We start from the raw sequence: 22,826 nt of genomic DNA, 5'->3' as shown, positions 1-22,826 counted from the left end.
TCCTGTCTCTTATAAAATTTGACAACTATGTCCTCAGACATTACTTATTTCTTAAGATAATTTTTTTAAGTTAATTTTTTTTTTTTAAACTACTTATAGATAAAAAAAACTAAACTTACAACATTATTCTACACTTAAAATAATTTAAAAAAGAAATATTTAGCGATTGTATCGCATCTCAAATAAGTCATATGGTAAAAGCATATAAAGTATACTTCTCCCTTAGTAAACTTGTATTCTGAAAGTAAAAATTATTATACATTTTTAAACGAATCCAGTCAAATTAAATTCAATTCATTCTTTTAAATTGACTGGATTCGTTTGAAAATGTATAATAATTTTTACTTTCAGAATACAAGTTTATTAAGAGAGAAGTTAAATTCATTATTAAATTCATTTAACTGATTATTTCTTTCCTGGATGTTATTGATGAAATTATTATTTTTTGATTTTATATGTTTGTGTATTTAGTTTGTTACATACATATGTAGTTTTGATGAAATAAAAACAAATTTTGCTTTTATTTTTTGTTAGCATTTATTTGACATTTTTTTAAATAAAACAACTGGTGTAAGTTAAAAAAAATGGTAATATCGAAGACAAAATTCTTCATTATAATATTTAAAGGATATACTTTGAAAGAGTTATCAAAGCATTCAAAAGTTACGCGTTATAGTTACAAAAAAGAAAATATTATTTATTATTTATATGTTCAACACAATACTTAAAAATCTATGTAACGCTAACAAAGTAGTGATTATCTAGATAGGTACTTATAAATATTATACTTTAATAAATTAATTTCAAAGTAGGTTGCTATACTATTTTTTGATAACACGTTCAAACTTTAAGTCATATTAAAGTAAAAGTTGGTAACGGTAATCATGCCGCAAGAGTAAAATAAATTAAATGATTTACTATTGTTATGGGTTCTCTTTAGATGTCTTTCAAATAATAAAACATAAATGCATTAATACAGAATTAGTACGATACACAGATTATTGTCATAAGTTGATTGTAAATACTAAAATTTTTTTTCTGAAATTGCATATTGTGCGGTTTGATTTAAACTGTACTTCGTAAGCAAATAAAATATTTCACAATTTCTAGTAGTTATCTAAAGCAAATAATAACAAGCAAATTGACTGATTACCTACTTTGTAAGAAAAGTATCACCGTTTTAAACGTTGAAACAGTTTACAAACACAAGTTATAACGAAATCGATTTTAGTAGTGTCGGATAACATTTTGATTACATATTAATCTAAAATTGAATTAAATCGGCTTGTCAATGAAAACACGTTGTAAGTATTTGTTAATCGTAATTGTTTAGGGTTCCAAATACCCCGAAAGGATTGGGTGACCCTAAAATATAGACTTAGGACTGGCCCTAGAAAAACGGGAAAAATGTTAGATATGCCAATATAATATCACGCTGTTATTATTATAATGTTAAACAATATTATTTTCAATTCACACAAGGTAAAATCATTGTCCTATTTGGTTATTTAATAAAAATGTGCAATATTTTGTAATTTCAGGTCATATACATATACATTGTTGGAAGTTGAAAGATACGTTTGTAAATACTTACATTATAGGGAATACCTAAGCATATGACGGTAAATAAAAAATTATAGTACAATGCTAGTTAAATTATATTATGTTGACACTCGAAATATTCCAAAATTCTATTTTCAACTATTCAACATAAATTATGTTTAAATTTATCTTTTAAGATTCTTGTTGATTTGAACAAAATGTAAACTATTGTTTGGAGAATTAGGGTTATGCTTGAACATTTTTTTTAGTTAATTTTTTTTTTAACTCTCTACCCTAGACAATTGGTCATTACTGTTATTGGAAGCAAGTTAATGTCTATTTTTTGTTCTAAAAATAATAGAGGTTGGTCAGTTTCCTGTTCAAGTCGTTTTTCCGGCCAAATGGCATAAACTTTCAACAATTAGAAGAACTACTTGGACGTGTACGAGTCGGTAGTAATAATACGATTGACGAATATCCATATCCTAATGAACCGAAAACGGCAATACCATACAAAATGGCAAGATTAGGCAATAAACAATATAATTAATATCCATAAAATAAGTCTGAATGTAAAACATTATAGTAATGGAGTTTGTCATTTGTATTTTTGGAAATAATTATTTTTTACACTAAAAATTTTAAGACCCGACAAAATGCTGGACAATTTTCGTTGTAGAAAATAAAGAAAATCATGTGTGACATGATCAGTTTTTTTTAAAAAAAATTTTAATCTTTATTAATTGGTTAAAACTTAAATTTACATTAATATTCTTCACTTATAATAAATTGAAAAAAAAAATATTTAGCAAGTGTATCGCATCTCAAATAACTCATTTGCTGTTAAATTGACCCAAATTGTTAAACAATTTTTACTTTCAGAATACAACAGTTTACTAAGAAGGAAGTTACATTCATCGTAATTGATTACTTCTATCATGGATTTTTTTTATCTAATTTGTATTTTTTAATTATATATATTATGTATGTATGTAGTTTGTCACATACCAATGTAGTTTTGATAAATTAAAAAAGCACCTCCGAAAGAGGGCACGAGCTATCGTACCGTTCCTTCATCTTTGCTAAATCTTTCTTTACAGATGCCCTATAGCAAATCTGATATCGTCTCTGTTGTCCAAGCCACCGATACCGAGGATCTTCATAATAATGCGTCTAGCAGCCACTCGGACCACAACGTCTAAGTCTAGCACTTTCTCAACCTCTACTTTGATTTTAGCAGACTTTTAACCTAACCTAACCTACACCTCAGAGAATTGTTTGCACTTCTTTTCAACTATTAAAATGTTAAAATAATGAAGTTTTGTTGCGGAAACATATTTTTTTAAGCAAAAAAAATTTCACATTGCAATTGTCCACATTATTTTGTGTATTGTATATTCAACATGACGTTGCTATATATATTTATACATACATGTGTATATAAATATATATATATATATATTTATTTATTTTATGTGTATTATATACAAAGAGAGCAAGCTAGTGTTTTGTATTATAAAAAAAATAAAAATTATAAATCGTAGATAGTTAATACTTATTTTATTTTAGTTTAACTAATGTGATCAAATAATATTAATAAACTCGTTGAAATATTATATAAAGGGCCATAAATACGAATAACGAGTAGTTTCAAATTAGTTTTCACTTCAAACCTAATAATTAAATATTGTAAATCCGAATTTATTGTCTTAAAAACTAACATGTATTTGAAAAATATTATACTGTTTCTCAGCGTGGCATTATACTTTTTGCAATGTCACGGTGCTTACCCAACCCCTGAAGAACTTGTAAGTATATCGAGCAGGTGTTATCAATTTATACGATTTATAGAAAATTCTGCAGTTCTTGCTTTATTATGTGCCAAATGAATATAATATAGTTTAGATAATTTATTTAATGTTTTAACTATTTATCTATTTTTCACACCGAAGAGTTTATTTAAGTAAGTTTTTTACTTATAAACAATACATAATAGCAATAAGAAAAAATGCCTTAACTACTATTGAATTAATGTTACTACGCTAAAAAATCCTCAAAACATATTAAATGTCTGGTAGTTAAGCGTTTTGATTTTTATGTGTAATTTATAATTTACATTTTAACGTTATATTATGTTTCAAAAAACAATAGGAAACTATTAAAAACATTGTCAAGGAATATGGAGAGCCAAATGGCATAAACATTGAAGAAAATGATGATCTAACCATAAACTTGAATGGTGTAAAAGATATCATTAAAGAAGTAGCAGAGCGCCTCAACATACACAAAGCACCTCCCAGTCTTGTTGAATTGCAAACGTCATTATCAAGTAATAAAAAATAGAAAAATGTCCAACAAATGTATTGAGTTATTTGTTCAAAATACATTGATAAGACATTTTAATTTATCATTTGTATAGCTGTAAATTATTTTATATTTTTGAACAAAAAATCTTAACTCAATAACCAGATAAAAACATTAGAAATTAAGAGGACATTTTTTTGATGGTGTACAAAAAAAAAAAGATAATGAGATACATGATTAACTTTTTTAAAAATTTATACATTTTGATAAAACTATATAGTATCAAATTATTATTATTTTAATGTTACACATAATTATTATTCTTAATTTCTTAGAGTTAAAATAGTACTAATTTGGTTATTTAAAAAATGTGCAATTTTTTGTGATTTCAGACTATAAATTCACATTGAGCGATGTTAAATATTACGTCGAAAACTACTCAGGATTAACGGTGTTGAGACCGGAAGTAATTGTAAGTAAATAAAAATCTGTATTTCAGTAAAAATGCTATTAAGGTTATTATGCCAAACAAATCCCCAATGCACATATGTCTGGTAGATAGACAGTTTTATTTCGCTTAAGAAAATTTATATTTAATTTCCTACCGACTAATACCTTAAATACCTACCGACTAATTTTACAGTAATTACATCTAATTACACTAGTTTATACTTAAAATAATTGACCCTTTGTTGTTACTCTTTTAGAAAATATTCTAATGTGTTGTTTTTATTCTGGAAACAATAGGCAATAGTAGAACTGCTATTCTTTTTTTGTGAAAAGCCAAATGGTATAAACTTTGAAGACTTAAGTGTACTTCTTGGCGAGATACAGGAGGCATATGCGAATTTAGTTGCCGAATTTCGATATATTGATGAACCGAAAACTGCAATACCGTATAAAATGGCAAACTTAGGTAATACAAAAATATAATTATAATCAATAAACGTGTTGAGTATAATTATTGAAACCATTAAAAAAATATGTTAGTATTGCCTTTTGTCATTTGTATGGCTGTAAATTATAATTATTCTTTTACTAAAAAAATATAATTTTTATAACAGGCAAAATATTGAACCATTTTTGTTGTAAAAATAAATAGAAAACATGAGCTTTTTTTAAATTTCTTAAACTTTACTAATAATGTAAAATGTAAGCTATTATTCTTCACTTATAATAACTAGGTATACAAATATTTTGCAACTGTATCGCATCTCAAATAACACATTTGCTGTTAAATTGTCCTGATTCGTTTTTTTTTTTAAATATATACATAATATATAAAAATAATTTATACTTTCAGAATACAAATTTACTAGGAAGGAAGTTGAATCCATCGTCATTGATTATTTGTTTTCTGGATAGATAGATATAGTTATGAACTTTTATTAAACCAATATGTTTATGTATGTCGTTTGTCATGTACAAATGTAGTTTTGATTAAATAATAAATCATTCTGCTGTTTTATTTTGTTTGAGTTTATTTAAGTTTGATAAATCGTGGATGAAATATAAATAAAATGGACCCATCTTTACAAAGTGGAATAGTTTACTCCTCAACACCTTTAACCTTCCCGTCACTCATAAGATTTGACACCACGAACCCACGGAGATATAAGGATCTCCAACCATATACTTTACAGTCAGATCTACAAATGAAAACTATAACCCAAGTTGTCAATGATTACTACAGTCGTTATCACAACTCTCTGTAAAACCATCCAAACCCTCTTGTGAAAGACCAAGACAATAACTTCTACTTATAGTTATCACGTACACTTAATGTACTTAAGTATAGATTTTATAATTTAAAAAAAAAACGTGTGTATACAAAGAGAGCATTTGTTTGAGCACGTGTTTTGTGTGGGTGTTTTTTATTATAATGAAAAAAAGGTTGATATAATAAATCATAGTTAGAATATGATACTATTTTTAATTTTCGGTTTGATTAATGTTAATTAAATAATGTTATATTTTCGTTCAATTACTATATAAAGGACCGTAAATACGAATAACGAGTAGTTTCAAATTAGTTTTCACTTCAAATATTCTGATCCAAGTATACTGTTTGAATATTTAAAATGTATTCGAAAAATGCCATACTATTATTTTGCGTGGCATTATACTTTTTGCAATGTCGTGGTACTCCTCCAACTCAAGAACAATATGTAAGTATAACGAGCGCTAAGTAATTACGATTAATAGCAACTTCTGCGATTCTTGGTTAATTATAAACAGAATGTATTGTATTGTTCAAAAAATGTATTTAATATTTTAACCTTACCCATTATCACACCGAAGAGTTTATTTAAGTGACATTTACACTTTTAAAAATACATGATAACAATAAGAAAAAATGCTATAACTACAATAAAATAATTGTTGTTATGCTGAAAAAAATGTTTTTGATTTTTATATGTAAATTTAAATGCACAATTAACGTCTAATTTTTATTCTGAAAACGATAGGAAACTACTAAAAACATTATAGAGGCATATGAAAATCCATATGGCACAGACGTCGAAGAAAATGGCGATCGGACCATAAACTTGAAAGGTCTAAAAGATATCTTTGTAAAAGTAGCACAGCGAATGAACATACGCAAAGAACCTCCCAGTCTTGAACAATTGCAAACGACAGGATTAAGTAATAAACAAATTATTGAGTAAATTGTTCAAGAAAAACTGAAAAGACATTTTTTTAACAATGAAGTTTATCATTTGTATAGCTCAAAATTATTTTATATATTTTACCAAATAATATTAACTCAAAAACCAGTTATAAAGTTTAAAAAATAGGAGAACTTATCTTGACGGTTGTACAAATGTAAGTTATAAACTCAAGTTTTTCAACAAAAAAAAAAATGTTAAATTTAGATAAAATTGTAATATATAATATCATATTATTATTATTATTATTATAATTTTACACATAATTATTTTCAATTTATTCAAGGTAAAATCATTGTCCTATTTTGTTGTTTCATAAAAATGTGCATTATTTTGTGATTTCAGACTATAAATACACATTGGTGGAAGTTCAAAGATACGTCGCTAAATACTTAGGTTATGCGGAATTAAGTCAGGGATTATCGGTAAATAAAAACCTATATTACAGATAAGTTAGTAAGGTTGTCTATGCCGGTCACTCGAAATATTTCGTTTTAACTATTCTATAACATAAATTACATTTAAATTAATCTTGTAAGATTAATTCTTGCTGATTTGTACAAAATGTAAATTATTGTTTAGAGGATTAATCTTATGCTTGAAAAATCCATAGCAAACTAATACGTTTATTATGTATTTAAATAACAAATACAATAACACATTTTGAACGAATTCTTACAGATTTTTCCCCAGAAGGGGAGAAATTAGAAAAAAAAATTATTGTTTTTCCTCATTAGAAAAAAATGCTTCAAACGCTATAAAAAAGATATATTGATTATGCTAAAAAAATGCTGGTGGTTAGGCATTTGTATGTCGCTAAAGAAGAATCTGTTTTTGAATCAGAAAGAAGAGTTTAAATAACAAATATTCATCTTCCACATAAGTGAGATTAAATGCTATGACATCGATGATATTATGCCAAAAAATCCCCTAAACAAATATGTCTAGTGGATTGACATTTTCAATTCGCTAAAGAAAATTTAAATTTATTTGCAAGATTGAGTACCTAGTGATTTGTCGAAAACCCTACATTAGTTTATTCTTAACGTAATGGACAATTTTTTGTTACACTTTTTGAAAACATTCTAATGTCTATTTTATACTTTAAAAACAATAGGCATGGGTAAGACTACTATACTGTATGTATGAAAAGCCAGTGATAAACTATCCAGAATTAAAAGATCTACTTAGCCAAATACAGGTAAGTAATCCAAATAGGACTGCCGAATTTCCATATCTTGAAGAATCGAAAACGGCAATACCGTACAAATGGGAAAATTCAAGTAATAAACGTTGTATTTATTAAAATAATCAAATTAAATGAATGATTAAATTAATAACAAATATGCAATTGTTAAGCCATTATAATATCCAATAAAGGTTATTATGAAAAAAAATGAATAATGAGTAAAATGATCAAAATCATTAAAAAAACATTTTGGTATTGAAGTTTGTGATTTGTACTCATGTAAATTATAATTATTTTTTAAACTAAAAAATCATAATTTATTGTTGGTGTACAAAATAAATAAAAAAAAATATGTAGAATACATGATAGGTATTTTTAGACTTAACGAATAATGTAAAATTTTATTTCACATTATTATTCTCCGCTTGATATAGTTTAAAATAATAAAATGTTGCAAGTGTATCGCATGTCTATTAACTGAGTTGCTGTTAAAATGACCTGATTCGTTTGTTAAAAAATGTATAATATTTTATAGTTTCAGAACACGTCAAGTTTACTAGGAATGAAGTTGAATTCATCGTCATTGGTTATTATTTTCCTAAATAGTTTGTTTTAATTATAAAATAAATAAATATGTTAATATTATTAAATATGTTAATATTTTATTAAATAAATATGGTTATGTATGTAGTTAGTCATATACAAATGTAGTTTTGTTTAAACAATAAATCATTTTGCTCTATAATTTTGTTAGAATTTATTTTATTCATTTAAGTATAATTAAATAATGAAGTCATTCATAAATTGACTATTATAAATTTGCTTATTTTGAAACGAAAAACTAAGCAAAATTCTAATCATTTTTTCAAAATCTTTTGTCGATTCTATTTTGGCGCAATGCCGTTCAAGTGACACTATAATTAAAGAAACGAGTAGACTTTTTTGATATAATTGAGCAATTGCAGTAAACATTTAAGTATAAGTATAATTTATATTTTGTAGGAAAGTTACACTTCCAAGACACAACATAAAAAAGTTTAAATAGTAGGTAGATAAATACATACAACAAACTCAAAACAGATTTGTCAAATGTCACTAAAAGTACGATTGGTCCTTATAAACGATATGATATAATATAATATAATAGAGTTATGATGTATAATAAAACCTAACATAATATTATTAATAAAAATATTATAATACATTTTGTCAAGCCAAATCAATGATTTTAAGAAACCAAAATTAACCTGATTTGGATTGCCATACAATAGTCGAAATGTGGATAAAATACAAAAAATTGTCCCATTTTTCACTAAGTCGAAGAAGTTACTCTGGTTGTGTATACAATTTTAGAGAGCGGGTAAATGTTAAAAAAAAAAACTGTTTTTATTTTCAATAATTTCTTCGCAAATTAATGTTTTTACTAAAAGTGATAATATGTTTAAAACTGAAACTGTAAGTCACATATTTTATAAATATAAATAAAATCAAAAATATCTTAACTAAACGTTTTTTTTTAAATATATATTTTATATATTATGTTAATATTCATTCTTTCTAAGACTCATGAAAATATTATTAGTAATTATTTAGTAATTCAAGTGTAAATTGCAAATATTTTTACTAATACTAGCCAGTACAGTGGAATTGAGACATAGTAGGAACGGAGTATTTTTCAAATAAAATAATTTATTCCTGAACACTTTTAACCAATCCATATCTTAGAAGCTTTGACACCAATGTGCCTAGACTTTACTAGGTGATTTTTTTAGTTAAACAATTGATGTACGGTTTTTTAAAAAATGGTAATATCGATGACTCATTTCTTTGTTGTAATAGTTTTTCCAAAATGTATACTCTGACTCACCATGCACACGTTGTATATTTATAAAATATAACATATTCAATTTAAAATGAATTGTACAAATTACAGACATAGCACACATTAAAATCGTTTTGCGTAAATCATTTTTACGCGTTATTTATACAATTGATTTTATGTATAATCAAAATAGTATTGGAAAAAAATGTATTTAAATATTTGTGAAGCAAACCCTAAAGTAGTATGTCTGGTGGGTGGATATTGTCGACCTATGATTTATGATAACCTTCGAATTTCAATACATTATCAAGTTGTATGAACGAGTGCTGACAATATAGCGAAAAAAACATGTCAAGGCAACGATATTAGAGTAAATTTGTGCGATTTTAAGTATAAATAAGCTACTACATTGTAGTTGAGGCAAGAAGTACATTACAGGATCACAGTTGTACACATCACTTTCAAATATATGCTGTGATGTGAATCTGTAACCGTAGAAGTACAAATATCAATAAAATAAAAGCATTGTACCCAATAACATTATTATTTTTCAAAATATATTAACATTGATATGTTTTTGGGCTGGGCGTCTTCCAAAATTACAAATACAAAATTCGTGTTACAATTTCGCGTTTTAAGTAGATAATATTCTCTAATCAGTCATCCTATTTTAGGTTTTTACCACGGAGATATTTCGATAATATATTCTTTTAAAACTGCAATAGGTGTTAACTACCGTCCCAAAAAATAATAAATGAACCGGTGTACACCCCAAACCTTTCACTGAACACTTTCCAGTTATCGATAATAAGAATTTATAAACAAAAGTTAACTAGAGACCAATTTTTGCATGCTAAAATTTCGTTAAATTCATATTAAATGTTTAGAACTTTTAACTTGTTAATTTTTATTATTAATTAGGTACATATATATGATATAAGTAATTTATAATTTCTTTAAAGAGGTACAAATGAATTGAACGAAATATGTCTAAATCGTAAACAGAAGTTTTGGAACTTTATTTTGTTTGAAAATTAAATTGATTAAATTCCTTCTCAGTTATGATTATTTATTAACGCACACAACTATCCAATAATTGTAATGTACCTATTTAGATTAAATGCTTGTAAAACATTTTCCGGTTTCGTCTATGATAAAAAGTATTAAAAACATACTTCGAAATATAATATTACTATTAGTATGTAATGTAATAATCTAATGATTATTTCTCAACATACTGAAAAATTAAGGTGTAGTTATAATTGTTTGTGTATACAAGTGCCTTACAATCCATAGCGTTTTTTTAATGTAACGACTTAAGTTTAAATTATTTTTAAATCTACTTACAAATAATAAATGAACACGTACGCATTATACAAATAATTAAAAACAGTTGCAAGACTTCTAAACGGCATTTATTAAATTCAATTACCTTACAAAAAACATTTGGTAATATTAAAATCTACAAATTTACGCTTGTTACGGTTTTTTTTAAATTGTAAACCATTTATATTATGTCTGGATTTATCATCGCATTTTTTTTTTCTATTTAAAGATAATTTACTGTCTATGCTATTTTAAGAAAATATTTACATTATTATGTATACAGAAAAAATAAAACGTTGATATAATACGAGGAGGTAGGCCATCCAGTGATAAAACCCAACGTGATTTTTTCCTAATTATTTTTAATTAGATGAAATTAATCATTGTTAGATAAATAGATCTCGACACCAACATCTTTGGAGTCGGCGAGTGCGATTTCTGCAAGCTGTGATATTAAAGGGTTTGAGTGAGTTTGTAATTTGGAATGGAATTTTTGGTAGTATTTGAGGCTAATTGGTTTAATGATTCTATTTTAAAGTCGTATTGAAGTGTATAATTGGATACATACAATGGGACGGAAGAGATTATAAGTAGAGTGTTGGATTTGATGGCTTGTGAGGTACGAAGTTGTGATAGTTTTGCACATCCCCAAATTTGGATTGCATAGGTCCAAATAGGGATTTGTATATTATGATCTTAGCATGGAAAGCAAGGATTTTTGATTTAAGGATTGGGCCTAGTAAATGGAGTCTGCTGTTAGGACTTTTCTTTTAGATTTTATGTGAAGGCCTAAAGTTATCGAAGATATCGGGATAGGTAATCCTTGCAATTGGGGAGGGGATCGATCGGATTTTTCAGCGTGAAAGGGCCGTATACTGATTTTTCAGGATTAATGTTAACTCTACATTCGGATGACCAGTCAACAATTAGATTTAAGTGTGTTTAAAGAATATTGGAAGTTACTTCAGTGGCATTTCCTGGGGAAAGTATTACAGTTTCATCTGCATAAGAGGCCATAAACTTGAAAGGTGCAAAAGATATCATCGAAGAAGTAGCAGAGCCAATCAACATACAGATGGAACCTCCCAGTCTTGAAGAACTGTAAACGATAGGATCAAGTATTAAACAATAGACAAATATCCAATAAACTTATTAAGTAAATTGTTCAATAAATATTGAAAAATAAAGTTCGTTATTTGTACAACTATAAATTACTTTATATTTTTTTAACTAAAGGGTCATAGCTTATAAACTTTGTTCGCGTACAAAAATTTTTTTTTTAAATATGATAGATATTAAAGTTTATTTTTAAAAATATTAATAATTTTTACTAAGAATGTACAATTGATATGACGTAGTTATTAATAAAAACTCAAAATTGTAATAATTTGGTTATTTCAAAATTGTGCAATATTTTGTGATTTCAGACTATAAATTTACATTGTGGTCAGATATTGGTGGATTACGAGCTGTATTTTACAAAAGTAGCAAAGTCCAAAGAGTTTTCCGGTAGTGATGTATTGCAAAGGAATAGTAAACAATAGGAACAGTTTTCTTAGGAAAATACTATAGCTATTGAGGAATATAATACAGTGTATAATATGTACCTACAAGTGTCTCGCATCGGATGGACCACTCCGTATGAGGATTTCTGGTTGCCAAAACGGTAGGCAACGGTGATCGCCTCGTCCAGGTGTGTTTGCAGCTTTGCTCCCGAGTGGCGTTCTACTTGCGACTGGTCCAGGTGCTCTTCGACCCTGACCAGCTGCCCTTTTTGGGGGGGGGGCGATAATACAGAACGGGGAGGGCGCACGTGGTGGATCCACGGAAGTAGGTGTCGACTACGCGACCGGGTCGTACACAATGGTATGCACACAAACGTGTGCTCGTCAAACAACGACGATATGTGCCCGTGTACAGGTATTTATGGTACAATTTATGTGTACATTAGTATTTTCATTTTTGTCTATTATATTATGGCCGCGCTTATGCGGTGTTCGGCTTCCGGAACACATGTCGGCACGCGACCGACAAACCGGTTGCACGCGTCCGGCACATGTCATTATTATTACTATTGCACAGGCCCGTCGCCTTGTGTTTGCCACCGACGAAAAGATGACACGAAAACTGTCCTTGGAGCAGCTGCACCGCAAAAGGGTTACGCCAGGTCGGCGAATTTCGAAACGATTACCCGTCGTCTCATCAGCGTGTAGTGTTTGAAAATTTCATGAAATATACAATTTCCGGACATTTCGAAAACGGTGAAATATTTCAATTTTTGTTTTTTTTTCGTTTTTTCGTTTTTTGTCTGGTAAAATAATTAAATAAAACAAATTAAATATTTCACCGTTATACGATTTTTTGTCAATTCACAGTATTTCGTTTTATTTAGCAATATTGAAAATATTCATTTTCTTTATTCCGAAACACCTTATGAATTTGAACTCTGTGTTCACCCATTATACATTTTAATATGAAGATAAAAATTAACACATTAATTACACTTAATTGAACGTAAAAATTAAATAACTTCAATGCGCGATAGCGATAGCGCGTTGAAAAATGATAATACTGTTATCTAATTATCCGGATGCTTATATATGTAAGGCAGTAGGGCCAAAAAGTGAAATAATTAATAAAAAACCAATATTTCACATTTATAATAATATTGTTGGTTATTTAAGTGGTACAGTTTGATTTTGTTTGTAATTAACTTGGTAAAAAATTTAACCTAATGATTTAAAGCTCTAAATCTGCAGATATAATTACAATAATTTATATGGACTACTGTTCCTTTTCGGTAGTTTTTCTTGTAGTTATTTTACTGAAATATCGCTATTTTCAATTAACCCAATTGTCCAGCTATCCTAACAGGGTGCTCGTGAATAGGTTTTTAAAATATTTAACGCCTTATGGTGAAAATGTAAACCATGTCACGATGAAAACCAATATTAAGAGTTTCTACAGAAATGTTTGGAAATAAAAAAGATAATCAATGAAATTATGAAATTCAAAAAGGTTTTTTATACATAATTTATGCTTTTAAACATAATCACAAGAGATTAAAATATGAATATTGTATTTATGTAACGTATTCTTATAATTTGTGTGACTTTTATTCAATATTTAATCTCAAATTTGATAAAACAAATAACAAAACAAAAACGCATACCTATTGAAGAAATATCTCATTGACAAATAACGTTTGATAAAAACATCCAAAAGTAATATATCATTTAATATATCATTATTATTATTGTGTAAAGGCCCACCCTGTCCGTCTGCGGGGCCGATCGTAGTCCGGATAACGTCCCAAACCATTTAAAACCAAAATATATTTTTTTATCCTAGTCAACCGTCGAAATGCATAATATTATAATATCGGTGAAATACGACCGAATGATGGTGTTTAAAAGAAATGTCCCAATCTCAGCGGGCACCGTGACAAATTGGCACGCACCGGTAGTTTTTCTTCTATAGGTGGTCCGCGGTCGGGTATTATAATATGTCCTCTTGTACGATCAGACCGCGGTTATTTGAGTATAATAATATACAAAATATGTATTTTTTTGTTAATAATTTCATTAATATTCTCAGATACGAGGTATGCACACACACACACACACATAATATCATCTACACTCGATCCGGGACTTTTGGCCGGCTAGTTATGAAATTAAATTAGTTTACAACAGTGACGTCGTGTAAGATGATAATAATGTAAATGTATTCACAAGCCCCGGAGAAGGATATGAGAAGCTCCCGTTGTGCATGACAAATCGATTATCCATCATAGCTAGGTATGTGTTTTATTTTATCGTACATACCTCTTACACGGGCTGGCAGTGTGTGACCTATAAGATTTATGACCGTCGATCAAAACACGGTGCGACATATTCTATTTTGCCGCCCATCAACCGGATCTGTGTAGTTTGCCGTCATCACTCGGCAGGGACGGATCTAGAAATAAAAAGAGGGCAGAGGGGGGGGGGGTGCTAGAAAATAATTCACTTCAAATACATACACAAGCTAGCTATAGTTATTAATACATTCATTGGACTTTTGAATAGAACCGAAGTCGAACCGCAATATTAAATTGAGAGACTATGCAGTTAGCGTGTTGTAGGTTGCATTTACATCGGTATCGTTGCAATCTTTAAAATAATATTAAAACAATAATATTATCATATGAACGTTAGATATAATTATTTATGATGTTTCACTTCAGACCCGGTGGTCGCACATTTTGTGCATAATATAATCATTGACCGCAGTGGTTTGGCATGGCACCAAAAAAAAAAAAAAAATATTTATTATAGATATATTACAATAAAAACGTCAATTATTATACGTCGATAGTGCCTAATAATTATTTTTAGATTCAGCCGGCTCGAATCATTTGGATAAAATTTACAATGTACAGGGTATATTAGATAATATTGAATTTTTTTTTTTTTTTCTAAAACCCTGTCGAGTTTTGAAAATTAAAATATAGTAACGTTTTTATTTAATTATCTTTTTTAATTAAAACAAAAAAAAAAATAATAAGAATTTGCTGGAAACGTTGACCGGTCGACGACCAGTTTAGGACAATAATACTTTCCATCTTTGTTGCTCCCGTCCTCCAAACGTTGTATCTCAATAACTTGACCGGTCAAAAATGGTCAGCAAATTATTCTTAATAAATTATAATACATCAAATACATAAGTTATCGTTAAGGATGGACACATATTTTTTTGAAAAACGTATCAAAACTGGACTACTTATTGACCTATAATACATAGTATAATATTTTTAAAAAGTTTTACTTCTTCGGAGATATCGTCGCCTGGGTCGTAGCTAACCAATAGCGCCCTGTGTATATGATTATTTTTTCACGCTAATGACCGTCTAAAATAATAATTTAGATTCGGCCGTTACAAATCATTCGGATAAAATCTATTATACGACACGGTGTGAACATAAAACGAATTATTCTACTCCGCGCTACGGCCATCGCCGGTTACCGGTCCTTTTGGCAATAAATTCAAGTATAGATTTCACCGTCTGTTCCCTTTAAATAATAATTATCGGACGCCCGTCGACGTTTCGGCGTAACAGAGACGTCGGTCCTAATATAATAACAATAATGTATTATTATTAGGTACATATATATATATTATAGGATACGATATCCAACGACAATTAAGGATTTTGTTTAGCCCGAAGTACAGTACCGAAACGCGACACCCGCTGATTTACCTTGATCGCGCCAGAGTAGATTGGGATCGTTCAAAGGTCATTTAAGTGTACAGCATACGTGCGCCGTATAACACAGGAATATACAAGTATCATCGTCTCTATTTACTCTCCCTCTACCGACAAAATCCCCTCTCCATTGGCGACTAGAGGGGTAGAGGGGGGAGGGGAGGCTAGGGAAGTTCAAATACTTCTGAGCTTTGTTCAGGCTTCAGTAAAGTTTATAATTTTTACAGAAATTCCGACGGAGCTTTCAGAGTTTGTAAAAGGTCTGAACTTTTTTTTAGAAACGTCAACGTCCAGATTTGGTCACAATCTCCTTGCTACAATGTCTCCTTTTTTTGTCGTGCGTGTCTTTTACGACGAAAAGAATGTTCTCAAATTGTTCGAATATTTTTTTTCAGAAAGCTGAGAAAATTTCACGTGTGTAAATTTCAAACTAGGATCTCCATAAAAACAAAATAAATGAAATCTCATAGAAAAGTCGAGTACAACTTTTGGAAGTCGAGATTTAACATTTCATTAGATACTTAAAAAGTAAGTACAGCAAGCAGTTGTCGAAAAACAAAACCGAAAAAATGTAGCAAATAAACTTTTTTTCAAGTCGATCCGACGGTTTTTATCAAAAAAAAAAAACTAAAACCTATGTGAAAGTATTTTATCGGTAACGAAAAATCATTCGCCTCCAATAAAAATCCACAAGTGAATCTCAACGTTATAATTCATCGCCACAATAATAATTGTTGTTCGTATAAAACGTGTCTTTTTTTTGTTTATTTTTTTTTCACGACTGCCATTGTTTTTTTGTTTTAATAATGTGCCTACATAATTTTTTGATATTATTTTTCATACCGTTTTGCAATAACAAAACATATATACATACATAAAACAATAACAGCAATGTTGAACGTGTGTACACAATTTGTCGAGTCGCCGGTACGGCGATAAATAACTATTTTTTGTGTGTAAAAAAAAAAACCAAATAAATAAAAAAATGCACTTGCCTATACGTGCGAACGCGCTTTAGGCGTTTAAAGTGTTTAAACCCTTCGCGGCGTTATTTGTTTAATTTATTGATTTATTATAATGGAACGGGGAAAAAAATGAAAATCTCATGAACGGTATTTCTTTTGTCCGTACAACCGGAATGCCCTCGTCGGCCATCCTCGGTCAGGTATGGGTATTCCCTAGGGATAGATCAGAACGGTAGATACATCACAATAGGTAACCACAATATACATGTAACTGCATACTATTTAACATGCACACACGGTATGCCGCACATATTTTTCTGTATTCGTATACCCTCTCCCCTTCTCCCGATCCCCTCCGCAATGGTCTGAGAATATAATGTAAATGGCAAAAATACAATTTATAACATTTTTTTTTTGCACTGGAATCACAGCCAACTAAAGCTATGCCAAAAAAACTTCAACAATATAATATTATTATTATGTTTTCGATTATAGAAATAGAAATTTAATTTAAAAAAAAGCAACGTAATGAAACTTTATATGTGTACATTCGGAAATTTGCATTACAGTCGTTCATTGAAAATATTATGAAAAAGGGTTAGTCTTTCACTTGAAGGAGAGACATTGGATCATTAATATGTCTTATAATACGTCTTGGAGGCTGGAACGCAAAAATGACTCAAGTCAAAAAACCTATTAACGTAGGTATTAATTAAATTTAAAACTTAACTTACCTATCGCTAGCCTACTGAACTTTTTCAATTTTAGGTCTAATAATGTACCTTTCAGGTACGATTACTGATCTATTGAGTTGGTACACGAAGAAATTGGTTAAGCGACTTGGAAGGTATCGTGGGTCCACACAAAAATAAATTATAAAAAGACATCTATGATCAAATAAACTTGTAAATCTAAAGCATAAATATATTACACAATAATCAGTTTATACGTCTATTATGAGTTTTAAAGATCAATAATTGTAATTTATTTAACGGTCAATAGGCCTATATTGCAGTTGGTTAATTTGGCAAAATAATTACATTTATTCTATAGCTATTGTATATTAAGGTTGTTTATTGTAAAAGTGGTGTAACTCTAAATGTTTAAAATATACATATTTTTGCGTAATAGAGTCACATTTAGTCAACTCCAATAAAATGCAAAAATAAACAAACAAAAAATAGAAAACACTGAATTTGTATTGTTTTTCATACACATTAATTTACAAAAAGCTCGTTATTACAAAATTGAATTACAAGAAGATAATTCACTTTTACAATGAACGACACATTTATAGCTGAGAAAATGGCTGTTATATTGGATGTAGTGCAAAGTTGAATAGATTTAACCCAGAAATATTAAATTTCCCATGTTTCATACCCGTCAAGAACTTAGTATGTGACATAACAGTAAATCGGTTTGTCTTTTTATTTTATTTTATTTATATTTCAATGACCGAAAAAAATAAAGAAGTTTTATCATCGTCATTTATGAAAAAACAGAATAACCAACATTTAAATCACTATGCTTCACCAGTTGAAAAAAAACCGTCATTAAACTGGAATTTTATATTTACACTAGTAAACATAATAACATATTGACGAGTTGATTTTTTTGAACATTCGCTATAGTTATTTTTTAGCATAATATCTATTTTTCATATTTTCAGACCACTGTGGCAATCTATAGCACATGCCATCCCTGCAGATAAATAACAACCTGTTACTATTTTTTTTTTTTTTCTTATTACTATTGTAATTGTCATTGGCGTCTACCTATAATATTATAATAATAATATATATATATATATATATTTGTATAATCGTTATTTGTAAATCTGGTGCGCCCAGCAAAGAACAACGGTGTCGGCAGCCAAAAGATACAATAGATATTAGGTACCAAAGGTGGTGTAGCATACAATGTTATTTATTGCACCGACAGGCGCCACCGGAGATGCGTCCGGAGATCCTCCACAATGTACTTCTGGTGGCAATCAGCTATCTTTTACACGGTTTGCACGCAACGAGAGATAACGAATCGATGCTCAAAAAAAAAAAAAAAAAATGTCATTCCTGATCCAAATTTATGGCTAAATTACAGCGTTGTATAATGTACGAGGTGACCCGTCGACGTGTGAATCTCGGTTCTGTACGGATAATATAAGATAATATTATATATATATACCATGTGTATTACATACTTACAACACCTTTATTTACCGCCATAAATATTAGTCACAAGGATCCGAGAGACTTAAACCGATAAACCGGCAACAACAATGATAAATGTTTGCTAACCGATATGCTCTTAAAATTATAATAACCCAATCGCGATTATTCGCGAAATAGGTTTAGTCCAAAAAATTAAAAAATAACTGTTTTTTACTTAGAATTTTACTTGAAAGAAATTATAAAAAATCTATACACTCTATACTCGTTTAAATTTGTGAATACCAATTTTTAAAGTTTATTTTTTAACCAACAGTAAGAGTTTTAAGTGAACGAATTTGACACATTTCAAACACTTCAAACTGTTTAAAAATTATGTTTGAAAAATCATATCGATCACATAATATATGATATATTTTGACATATTATGTGATGTACCCACATGCGGAGTAGTGACAGCCAAAAGGGTGTAAATTGTTTAATTGTAATTTTACAATAATATAAACATTTGTCATTTAAACATTTCCAGAAAGAAAAACTATAAAACTGTTTTTTTTTTATAATCCGAGAAAATGATTTTCTTACGTTAAATTGATCATCCTTTTTGTAAAATTGCTTGCAATAAATTATACATTTGCAATATTCGACTTCTTTAGGTTAGATGGGGGATGGAAATGGGGTTAGGGGTGAGGGTGGAAATGGGGTTGGAGTGAGAATGGGGGTAAGATATAGGAGATGAGAGATAAGAGATATTTGTACGTTCAACGTTCAAATTAGAACTAAATGATAAATTCAAAATAGTTTAAGGGCCCAAATTATCCAATAATAAAAAATAAATTCAATGTAATTTAACTGGTCGTATTTCCTATGAATTGTTTAGGGCCAAATATTATGTAACCACTAAAATATTAGCCAGAAACTTGATATGTCTACTAGTCACCTTAGATACTAGCTTGTTACTGCTTGTTAATACACTATTTCATTATCTATAATTCCACCACTACTCTAAATTTATTCGGTACTTATCACATAATAAAATGATGTCATGTAAATGCTAAGTGTATTTAGTAATTGGTAGTTATTGGTTAATTGTCAAAAGTATTAACAGTACTAAAAAGTTGTATTTTTTACAATAAAAAACCAATTTTATGTATTAAATAAAGTTTTGCACTACAAACTACATAGATAGAAATTTTCAATGCGATTTTGAATTAATTTTTTTCAAATATAGCAGTTCACACTTTTTGGTGTTGACAAAATGAATAGGATTTTATAATCTAGACCGGTGAAAAAAAAGGAGACCCGGCTTACATTCCTGGCACATTAAAATCACCTGTTGTGGATGCACTCTCTGTCGGCGGGCAAGCTGATGGCGGCAGGTGTAACGCAGGTGGCATAAATTATTATTCTTTAGTTTTTTCGTGATTAATAATAATATTTTATAGATACATTTTTTTTGGCTTCGTTTTAAACTTTCTACGCGGTACACTCTTATCGACAGCCAATCCTGCCGACAGCAACAACTCTTGTGATGTTCACATGGCTCAAAACAATTCGGTAAAAATATTTATGTATAACTTGTTGAATTAATTGCAATTTTAATAAATGATACATTTCAAATCATTTTCCAAAAATCCAAAAACGTCCACATCGGCCACGACGCAAAGCCAAAAATGGTCGAACAACAATAATAATTTATAACGTCGTACTAGATCTTCGTTGATCATTTATCCGGGTGTTTTTACAGAAAGCGGGACAGTAGTTAACAACCGTCTTGAGTAATTATTTGTTTTTCTTTTACGACGCCTTTAATGTGTACTGTTGACGTTGGTCTTACGACCGATCGAAGGAACAGTCAAAAGACGACGTGGATTTTTTTTTTAAAACATTTTGGTAATAATTATATTATATTGTTTTGGTAATAATTATATTATATTGTTTTTTCACGACCATTCCGCCGACGGTGTATGTTGTGCAGAGTTTTTTTAAATTTTTTTTATTATTATTGTCCCTTGTTTACTAATCATTAAAACGCGGATTAAGCCGTGTGTTCTTCGGATGGCATTAAACGAAAACTAGCGTATTTACTACCTTCCATAAAATCGGAAACGACGTCTCCATAAAAAAAAAAGTAAAAAAAACCTCCATTAGCTCTAATGCCCCGTTGTAAGTCGATTGTGTATAACTTGAGTAGTCCAACGTTGGCAATAACGGCAACAAAACATTAATGTAATATTTACATAGTACAATACCAATAAACGACAATCGATGACTATTGAAAATCGAGCGACGAGTTGGAGGCTTAAAAAACGTCAATGTACAATAATATTATTATGTATAATACATACATAGTTATTCATTAAGAATAAGACACTGCGTTTTCTCTTAAGATAATTATTGAAATTTGGTAGTGTTTTTCTATTTGGAGATTGCTCAGTTTATGTTATCTTACAATATATATATAGACAATATTCAAATTGTGTTATACTTTCTACTTTTGTCAAGAACTCTTATAAATTTTAAAACTTAAACGTTAACGTACGTATCATGTTAACTTTTTACATTCAATTACAATTTAAAAATTATCTTTATTCACATTCGTGTTGCTCATATTTTATTTTGAATATTTTCTAGCGAGGCAACATATGATTTAGACATTTTTATACTATAAAAAAAAAAAATAACGAAGTAGTATAAATATTATTATTATTTTTTTTACTACGATGGAAGGCCTTACAGTACGGTTGACAGAAAGTATTGTGTTGCATATTGTTTTACAATCACAGTGTGGTAAAAATCAAATCATTTTAAGTAGAAATCAGCGCATTGTCTCAATTAATCACTCTGTACAGATTACTAATTCTGTGCCTTTAACTGTGTTGTATTGTTTAGATTTGAATAGTTTTGAAAAAGTCATTCAACAGAAATTGTTGGTTCAGCTATTTTAACATGGTCAGAGTAGAACTATACGAAATTGTTGTGCAGAACGACGTATTTTAATTCGAATTGTAAAAAAATAAAAATCCTATACCAATTTGCTTTTCGATTAAAAAATAACATACATTGAAAAAACTATAATACTGTAGCTCGGATCTAATTTTGTATACAATACTATAATAGTTTAATGGCAAATATACTTGACCTGGAGTATAAAATTGCTCAGCAAAATATCGCTATTTTATCTCTACCATTTCAATTTTACACAACAACAATTTGACACACAGCCTTGACTTTACCACAGATGAATTGAGTCTGATTAAAAATAGTTCCCTGTCAGTCCATACCCACTTAGAACAATGTCAAATTCAATTGGTCAATTAAAAGTGCTATTACATTTTAGTCCTGAAATGGACGAGAGCCGTTAAAAGACACTAATTTTCTCGAAAATATAAACATTTAAAAAATTATTTATTACCTAAATTTGTAGATGTTACTATATTTTTTAATAATTTGCAAATAATTACCTCTGTCCCTTATACGTAAAATATTTATACTCCATAGATTCAAACAAAACTTGTTGGGAATGTACTGATTAATATAGTGCTTGGTTTGAATTTGAACTGTACTTGTTTTTTTTTTTTATTTGTATAAAG

The 22,826-nt window shown here is 29.0% G+C and overlaps 2 protein-coding genes and 1 long non-coding RNA gene across 5 annotated transcripts; all 3 read left to right on the top strand.

The window, feature by feature from the left end:
- The first annotated feature begins 3,216 nt into the window (after positions 1 to 3,216).
- On the top strand, positions 3,217 to 5,301 carry LOC126839904 (uncharacterized). The gene is made up of 5 exons (XM_050575343.1): positions 3,217 to 3,350; positions 3,694 to 3,871; positions 4,239 to 4,318; positions 4,594 to 4,762; positions 5,150 to 5,301. Exons 1-5 carry the CDS (start codon positions 3,264 to 3,266, stop codon positions 5,209 to 5,211), a joined length of 576 nt encoding a protein of 191 aa, XP_050431300.1. The 5' UTR covers positions 3,217 to 3,263; the 3' UTR covers positions 5,212 to 5,301.
- Positions 5,302 to 5,858: 557 nt separating this feature from the next.
- On the top strand, positions 5,859 to 8,449 carry LOC126839883 (uncharacterized). Its single transcript, XM_050575313.1, has 5 exons — positions 5,859 to 6,014; positions 6,315 to 6,492; positions 6,861 to 6,940; positions 7,633 to 7,798; positions 8,240 to 8,449. Exons 1-5 carry the CDS (start codon positions 5,928 to 5,930, stop codon positions 8,308 to 8,310), a joined length of 582 nt encoding a protein of 193 aa, XP_050431270.1. The 5' UTR covers positions 5,859 to 5,927; the 3' UTR covers positions 8,311 to 8,449.
- A 2,665-nt stretch (positions 8,450 to 11,114) lies between these two features.
- LOC126839908 (uncharacterized) lies at positions 11,115 to 17,990 on the top strand. 3 transcript variants are annotated; one of them, XR_007685994.1, is made up of 5 exons: positions 11,115 to 11,970; positions 12,280 to 14,652; positions 16,496 to 16,628; positions 17,635 to 17,766; positions 17,834 to 17,990. It is a non-coding gene; the product is annotated as an uncharacterized LOC126839908 (long non-coding RNA). The 3 variants fall into 3 exon arrangements; XR_007685993.1 differs by having other exon boundaries at positions 17,561 to 17,766; XR_007685995.1 differs by having other exon boundaries at positions 11,115 to 12,008; positions 17,561 to 17,766.
- The last annotated feature ends 4,836 nt before the right edge of the window (positions 17,991 to 22,826 follow it).

This window comes from Adelges cooleyi, unplaced genomic scaffold, assembly GCF_023614345.1.
Source record: "Adelges cooleyi isolate 19-005CV unplaced genomic scaffold, UGA_ACOO_1.1 ACOO_flye_CR_arks_rails_tigmint_CR_PRNA_31, whole genome shotgun sequence".
In the NCBI taxonomy this organism is placed as follows: Eukaryota; Metazoa; Arthropoda; class Insecta; order Hemiptera; family Adelgidae; genus Adelges; species Adelges cooleyi.
Note: the sequence above shows the minus strand (reverse complement) of the source record. Positions and strands in the feature narration are given on the sequence as shown.

Coding starts and splice junctions, on each gene's coding strand:
- LOC126839883 (XM_050575313.1), top strand. CDS start 5,928: ATGTATTCGAAAAATGCCATACTATTATTTTGCGTGGCATTATACTTT. Junction 6,493..6,860: donor ATTGCAAACGACAGGATTAA/GTAATAAACAAA, acceptor TTGTGATTTCAG/ACTATAAATACACATTGGTG. Junction 7,799..8,239: donor GTACAAATGGGAAAATTCAA/GTAATAAACGTT, acceptor AATATTTTATAG/TTTCAGAACACGTCAAGTTT.
- LOC126839904 (XM_050575343.1), top strand. CDS start 3,264: ATGTATTTGAAAAATATTATACTGTTTCTCAGCGTGGCATTATACTTT. Junction 3,872..4,238: donor ATTGCAAACGTCATTATCAA/GTAATAAAAAAT, acceptor TTGTGATTTCAG/ACTATAAATTCACATTGAGC. Junction 4,319..4,593: donor TGTTGAGACCGGAAGTAATT/GTAAGTAAATAA, acceptor TGGAAACAATAG/GCAATAGTAGAACTGCTATT.